The sequence below is a fragment of the Cebus imitator genome, unplaced genomic scaffold, assembly GCF_001604975.1.
Source record: "Cebus imitator isolate Cc_AM_T3 unplaced genomic scaffold, Cebus_imitator-1.0 Scaffold443, whole genome shotgun sequence".
Classification (NCBI taxonomy): domain Eukaryota; kingdom Metazoa; phylum Chordata; class Mammalia; order Primates; family Cebidae; genus Cebus; species Cebus imitator.
In genome coordinates, this window is record NW_016107758.1 from 427,669 (window position 1) to 435,171 (window position 7,503).

At 64.7% G+C, this 7,503-nt stretch overlaps 1 protein-coding gene across 1 annotated transcript in view; it reads right to left on the minus strand.

The window, feature by feature from the left end:
• Positions 1 to 7,149, minus strand: part of BOK (BCL2 family apoptosis regulator BOK) — a 14,206-nt gene extending 7,057 nt beyond the window's left edge. The window contains exons 1-3 of the mRNA XM_017510728.2: positions 6,932 to 7,149; positions 6,363 to 6,611; positions 3,993 to 4,121 (exon numbers count right to left, since the gene is read on the minus strand). Coding sequence (XP_017366217.1) covers positions 3,993 to 4,121; positions 6,363 to 6,582 — 349 coding nt within the window. The 5' untranslated portion in view covers positions 6,583 to 6,611; positions 6,932 to 7,149. The remainder of the gene's footprint in view (positions 1 to 3,992; positions 4,122 to 6,362; positions 6,612 to 6,931) is intronic.
• Positions 7,150 to 7,503: the final 354 nt, after the last annotated feature.

The window sequence follows — 7,503 nt, forward strand, 5'->3', positions numbered from 1 at the left end:
CCTACCTCTGCCTCCCGAGTTAGTGGGACTATAGGCATGCACCACCACACCCAGCTGTTTTTTAATGTTTTCGGTAGAGACAGGGTTTCACCAGGTTGGCCAGGCTGGTCTCAAATCCCTGACCTCAAGTGATCTGTCCGCCTTGGCCTCCCAAAGTGCTGGGATTACAGGCATGAGCCACCGTGCCTAGCCATTTTCATTTATCTTATAGTAAAACTATAACAAAATAAATATATATTGTACATATGTAATTACAGAAAATACAATTAGAATTCAAAGAAAAAAATAAAAACTACTGCCAACTTCTAAATGGGAGAAATGATGAGTTTTACCACTTTGGAAATGAGTTTTTTGAAAGCCCTGGGCGGGAACTTTCAAGCCCTAAATGAAAATAGCCAGAAACGACATCAGTTGGCCTCTGCCTTCGTGGGAGGCTCCTGGGGCTGGAGACCTGGAGACCCCCCGGAGCCCTGCCCTGCAGCGCTCACACTGCTCACATCACTAAGCCAAAGCCCCAGGCCGAAGGAGGTGCAGGTGGTGCCCCAGGCCTGCAGTGGAGGGCTGGGCAGGGCCACACCCTAGGGGCGCCTGCTGAGAAGGGGAGGAAGGAGACCTGGGGGTCAGAGTGCACTGGGGTAGCAGGCGTGGGAGGGGCCTCTGGCAGGGAGGCAAGGACAGTGAAGCACTTGGAGGCTGGAGGCTCGCCCTGGAGGCAAAAGGGACAAGATGAGGAGGACTGGGATGGACAAAGGGTAAAGAGGGCTGGGGGGCAGCTGCCAGCAGGCCTGAGGGGCACAGTCTGGGTGCCAGTGAGGGCAGAAGGGGGCAGCCCTGCCCTCCATCCCTAGTCAGGCAGCTCTGAGATTCAGAGAGGTTAAGAAACCCATGGCAGGTCACTCAGTTCCTGGGCCTCGGCCTGGCAGCAGGTGCAGAGTGGAGGCTGCCGTGGCGGGGGCGGGGCGGGCCTTCGTGGGACAAGCCTGCAGTGCTGGGCGCGGTGGGGGGATGCTGACTGCAGGGAAGTGGGCTCCGGCTTTACAGTGAAAACCACAGGATTTTTTTTTTTTTTTTTGAGACAAAGCTGCCTAGGCTGGAGTGCAATCTCAGCTCACTGCATCCTCCGCCTCCCAGGCTCAAGCGATTCTCCTGCCTCAGCCTCCCCAGTCGCTGGGATTACAGGTGCCTGCCACCACACCTGGCTAATTTTCTGTATTTTTAGTACAGACAGGGTTTCTCCATGTTGGCCAGGCTGCTCTCAAACTCCTGATCTCAGGTGATCCACCTGCCTCAGCCTCCCAATGTGCTGGAATTACATGCGTGAACCATCATGCCCAGCTCGAAAACCACAAGATTTAAACAGAACTCTACACGTACCCTGGGCTGCCTGGCCGCTGACCCCACCACGTCCCCGTCAGCTGTGTGCCCACTCATTCCTGCCATCACCTTTCTCCTCAGCCCTCCCCCCCGGCGCCCCAGACGCCCACCCAGAACCAGAGCCTTCCTAGGCACCGCCCCCACCTCAGGCCAGGCCCTGCTCAGGCAAGGCCAGGCAGGCAGGGCCTCCTGGCCCCATCCTCTCTCCCTGCTGAACAGGGAGGCCCACCTCCCAGGGCCTGCCCCACCTCTGGGCAGACTGCTGCAAGCTCAGAAATGACTGTTCTTTTAAAGCCAGCCTGCAGCTCGTAAACCCAGCGGCCCTGAGACAGACACCCGGGTGGCCACCCACGCACCGGCGTCAGCCAGGGGAAGGCCGAGGGTGGTCGTCAGCCCAGGATGCCTTCCGCTCCTGGCTTCCTTCCTGGGCCCCACCCACTCCTCCTCCAGGCGCCTGCTCTGTCACCCTGCGGGCGGGAGGGGCGGGCACCAGCTCACCAGCTCTCCAGCTCCTGCCGCCATCCTCCCGCCCCCACTGTGCCATGGACCCTGGCTCCCCTCCCCTCTGTCCCCCTGCCCCTGAGCCACACCCACCTGCCCACTCCCAAGCCCCCACCCATATGCACCCCCGGCCCACCCAGGTCTGCTCCATGACACACCTCAGCCTGGCCTGGGCCTGGCTGCCCCCACTGCCACGTGGGGGCCTTGGAGCCAAACTGCCAAAGAGGATTCATTTACGATCTCTCAGAGGAACAAGGGAGCAGTGACAGTCCAGGCTCTGAGGCCAGCCCAGGAGCATCACGCAGGGAGTCTCGCCTGCGCCCAGCTCAGCACTGCCTCCTGACCCCCCACACCACAGCCCGCGGTCACTGTTCCTCCCCTTGTGTGGTCCGGGGCACTCCAATATGTGCTGTGACAGCCAGACAGGCCCTGGGGCAGGATCGGACCCCACCTGGACTCCCACCCTAGGACTCGGACTGCCCGCTCCACCAGCGGAGGTGTCCCAGCCACAGTAACTTCTGTCCAGGGAGGTCAGCACTGAGAAATCATAGCACTGGAGACGCCCATGGCCCCTGCTCCCCTGGCCTCCAGCCAAGGGTGTCAGCCCCACTCTGTCCCTGGGCCTCTGGCCAGCCCACCAGGGGTCGGAGGAGAAGCCTGGGAGAGGAGGGGTCACCCCACAAGGGTGGGGTCTGTAGGAGCTAGACACAGTGGCCCTCACACTCTTGGCCTCTTCCCCTTGCCCTCCGATGGGTGGAGGTCCTGAGGCCATCTGAAAGCCCCTGGCTCTGAGGGTCCCCCAGGGGGTGGGATGCATTTCCTGCAGCAAGCGTGTGGCTTCCCCTGGCGCCTCTGCCCGCAGCCCAGCTCCTGCTGCTGTTGGGACTGCCCTGCAGACAAGGCAGCTAAGGCCACAGAGGTGACAGCAGCCACAGTCACACAGCTGATCAGCCACAGATCCAGACTAGCTCCCAGACGAGGGCTCGAGAGGCCTCCCTGCTGCCAGGGGTCTTCCAAAAAGCCAGCCCGGGTGAACAGCATTCTCCTCCTGCAAGCTTCAGGGAATCCTGCTCACCCCAGAGTCACTGCCCGGAGCTGTGCCCAGCACCCGGCAGCACTTGGAAAACACCTGAGGACCATGCCCATCAGGGAGGCACGCCACCCTCCCCAATAGCAGTGCTCAGTGCCTGCCACACCCAGGTGGGCTTGGGGTGCCAGGATGGGACTTGGGGTCACAGAGCGTCAAAGGCAGGGAGCCGAGGTCTGCAGCACCAGACCTGATGACGCGGGGCAAGGAGACAGAAGCCACACTAGGCAAAGCCAGCTGGGGCCGCTGGACAAGCAGACAGTGGAGCACCAAGCTGAGGAGACAAGCCCTGAGCCTCCTGCGGGCCTGGAAGCAGGTGGGCAGCCAGAGCAACAGGAGCAGGGAGGCAAACCGGGTTTTTGCCTCTCTGGGCAGAGATGGAGGTGCCCAGGAGGGTCACGGGTGAGGCGGGCACAGCCAGGTGAGATGTGCTGCTGTTCTCCGGACATCCCCGAGAGCCAGTCTTCCTGGACCTCCTGCCCCGCTGCCGTCCCCTCCCTGGATGCTGGGACCCTGAGGCTCGCCTCTGACCAGCAGAATCTGGCAGACTGACCCGTGACTTCTGAGGGTACATCCTAACAGCCCGGCAGCGTCCACTTGGGAGCTGTCTGGGAAGCCTGCTCCTGGACACTCCTTGGGATGCAGCACCGTGCTGTGAGAAGCCCAGGCACCCCTTGGGGGCCACTGCAGGAACCCAGGCAGCCCCAGGACGTGCCACCCAGCAGGCATGCAGGTCATCCAGCCCCACTGATGCTGGACACAACTACAACTCTCAAGAAGCCTGTGCCAGCTGCCCAGTGTGCCCTGCCAGCCCCCAGAACCACAAGAGACCCTGAACGCTGTGCTTTGAGTCCCGAAGCTCTGTGCTGGTCGCTGGGCAGTTCCAGACATCTCCAGCAGCAAGACTGCACTGGTGAGCACCGGGCAGCGCCAGGGTGGGTGGGGGCCAGCTCGTGGGGTCCCTGCGAGCCTGAGCCGTGGACCCCAGATCCCTCCCTGAGGTCCCAGGGGATGGGCAGGCTGGGCATACCTGCGGAGAAGATGTGGCCAGCCACGGCCAGGAACGCGTCGGTCACCACGGGCTCAGACTGCAGGGAGATGTGCAGCTGGTGCGCCACGTTGCGGTAGATGCTGGGCCGGATCATCTCCAGCTCATCCCCTGTGTGGGCACAAGAGCAGGTGAGAGGCGGCCTATGCCTCAGCTCCCTGGGACACAGCTGGCTTGGGGCATACCCTGCACCTGACCCCACCTGGCCATCCTGTTCCTCATTCAACCTGTCTGATTTCCACCCCCACTTGACCCCATCTGACCTCCCTTAAGCAGCCCCCGACCTTGGCGCCTAGGGACCAGGGGACCAAGGAAGTGCTGAGGATGCCCCCAGTCCTGCCCCTCTGAGGAGCCAGTTCCTAGGCTGAGCCAGCTGAGCCGGTGGGGCGGGAATCCTGTGAGAGCGTGGGCTGTGCCTGCTGGTGACTCACGGCCGACAGGCAGCCGAGCTGCCCAGAGCAGGAGGGACCAGGCAGGCAGCCAGAGCCCAACCTGGGGAGGGGCTGGGCAGAGAGAGCATGGGGGTGAGGGCAGGCGGAAGCCCGAGTGCCTGGCTCAGGGACCACTCAGGTGTGGAGGCTGATCAGCTATCCTGGGCCACCCACAATGCCACACTCCCACCCGGGCTCTTGCTGCCAAGGGGACATGCTTGGAGGTGGCATTGCGTCAGCCCTGCCCTGGCGGCCAAGGATAGTCACCTACAGGCCCACCGCCCCCGGATCCTGCCTGTAGCGCCCTTGGCAGCAGCAGTGCACAGGCACTGGGCAGATGGTGCCGGGAATGCCACAGGACCCTGGGATCGGAGTCCCAGCCCGGCCAGCAATCCAGCCAAAGCAAACAGGGAAATGCTGTGGCTGGACCATCCCAGCTGATAAGCGCGCCCTCATCCCTTGAGCCAGCTGCTCTGCATTTCGTTAGTTAAGATCTGGAACCAAAGCAGAGCCCAGGAGAGGGGGGCAGGCTGCGGGGAGAGAGGGGGGCAGGCGGGGGGGGGGTGGCGCGGGGTGGTGACCTGGAAATTCCCAGGCCTGGCCCAGCGGCTCCCGAACACAGACCTCCAGGGCTGCTGCAGGCTGGCCCCAGACTGAAGGTGGGGACACAACCCAGGCTTCTTCCTGACTGTGCGGCCCGAGGGCAGGGAGGCAGCGCTGGCCTCCAGGGACTGACCCTGAGCAGCTGTGAGGGCAGACTCCGGTCGGAGCTGTGTCCCTCTGGGGCCCCCTTGGCCATCTGGGACTTCCAGCCATTCCAGGGTTCTGGAATCATCTTCTCAGAAGGCCCCTGAAAGGATCCTCTGGGGTCATTCTCAGAGCCCGGCTGGAGACAGCAGCAGGCAGGCGGTCTCACAGAGTCCCACCAACCCCCTCACTCCCAGGGACCTCTCCCTTCTTCCCTTCTCAGCTGGGACTCCATCTCCTCCTGGGGGCTCTGTGCTGGCCCCCATGGATTCTGTCCACCCCATACACGCTCCTGGGGAAGTCGGGTCTACTCAGCTTTGCTCTCCGGGCCCAACCCACCACACAAGGACGGGGCCACCCAGAGCCCATGCCAACATCAGCCCAAGAGGAGGCAGTGTGTCCCTCACATGGTCCTACCCTCCGACCCTGACCCGCTGCCTGGAGAGCCACGGATTCAGTTTCGCCTCTGCTGTCACCTCCCCTTCCAGGGCTCGGCCAAAGGGCCCCATGTGCCTTCTCTGAGCACCTAATTAACATTCATGGGTGACAGCCCCAGCCCGGCTGTGGGGAGGGGACACAGCAGGGCTGGTCCCACCCTCTACAGTCTAGGCCTTGGAGAAGGTGGGGGCAGCCAGCGGGCTGTGTGTGACCCCAGAACCGAGCACCCCCATTAGTCCTCACAGCACCACTAAATACTAGGGTTTGGGCTACCCAGCCCGGTGCGCGCAGTTTCCAATGAGGGGGCCTCGGAGGCCACGGATCCAGAGGGCAGCGGGCAGATCTCGGCCAGTAAGGCCAGGATCTGTTCTCCAAAATAAACATCGGGACACGTGCTCCCACAAGGTTCTGTGCCCAGCTGAGAACAAGGGTCACTGTGGAAGCTTAGCCACTAACAGATTACCCTTTCTGGGGCCTGCCATTGTTTATGGCCAGTATGTCTGAAATCCGGGCTGAGCAGGCAGCCAGTGGGGAGCCTGTGGTGTGGGAGGCGAAGAGTGCAGGTGGGGAGCTCCCGCGTGGGTGGGCCTGTCCCGAAGGCCTGGCCGTCCCCGGCAGGGGGTGGGCGCCCCTGGGCCAAATCCCCCAACCCCGCCCCGGTCTCTGCCTGGGAGGAGGCTGTGCCCGGCAGGGGAGGAGGCGCGGCTGGGGGTCCCGCGGGGGCGCGCGCACTCACCCAGGCGCAGCAGCACGGCGCACACCTCGGCCAGGCGCCCCGGGACCGGCGCGGCGCGCTCGGGGGCGCTCCAGGAGAGGCCGGCGCGCAGCAGCCGCGCGTGCACGAACTCCCGGCCCAGCGCCTTGGCCTGGGCCACCAGCTCCTTGTCCGTGGGCGAGCGGTCAAAGGCGTCCATGATCTCGGCGGCGAAGACGGAGGAGCGCCGCAGCACCTCCATGGCGGCGACGCGGGCAGGGGGCGCCGCACCTGCGGGCACAAGCGCTCAGCGCGGGGCGCGGGGCGCGGGGCGCGGGCCTCGGGTAGGGCCGGGTCCGCGCTCGCGTTTTGTGCCCCGAATCTTCACACACCCAGCGCCACGTTCTTTTCGGACCCGACTGCGGCCTGAGCTCCCCGCGGCCGCCGGGCCGCCCTCGAAGGCGAGTGCGTGGGCGGCGGGCGGAGGGCAAAGCTTGTCCCCACGGCGACCCCCGGACCCCGCCCGCCTCCCCGCCCGCAGTCCCGCGCGTGCCCCCCGCCTCGCCGTCCCCCGGGCACCCGGGCACGGACGCCACGCCCGCCGCGCTCACCTCTCCCGCCGCATGGCGCGGGCGCCGGGCTGGGGCTCTGGCTTCAGGAGCTGCTCGCCGCCGCCGCCGACCTCGACCCTTCCATTCAGACCCGCGAGGACGCGCGCCCCGTCCACGCCCGAGCCGGGAGCGCGAGGTCGTCCGGGGGCTCCGGCCGCGGCGTGGGGGGCCTGGGCGGCGAGGGGGGCACCGCGCGAGTGCGGGCGCGCGAGAGGCTCGGCCTTCTAAGGGAAGGGGGCTCGGCCTGCGGAGGGAAGGGCAGCCCCGGGGGCGGAGTCGCGAGGCGCGGCCCGAGCTTCCCCGACCGCCTCCCGGCTTAAGGAGGCCCGAGCGAGTTCCCGGGACGCGCCCGGAGAAGCCGACCGGGCCGGAGCCGCCCCGCAGGCGGAGCACCTGGACCTGGAGCCCGCCCCAGCCGCCCGCGTGCTCGCCGGGTCCATTTGAAAACTGGGCTGCCCGTCTTCGTTGGCAGAGGTTCTTTCTATAGTCTGGATGCGCGTGCCCTTTGTATTGTGGATGGAATCTTGGATTCGCATTTATTGAAGATATTGCAAATATCTTCCTCTATTTTG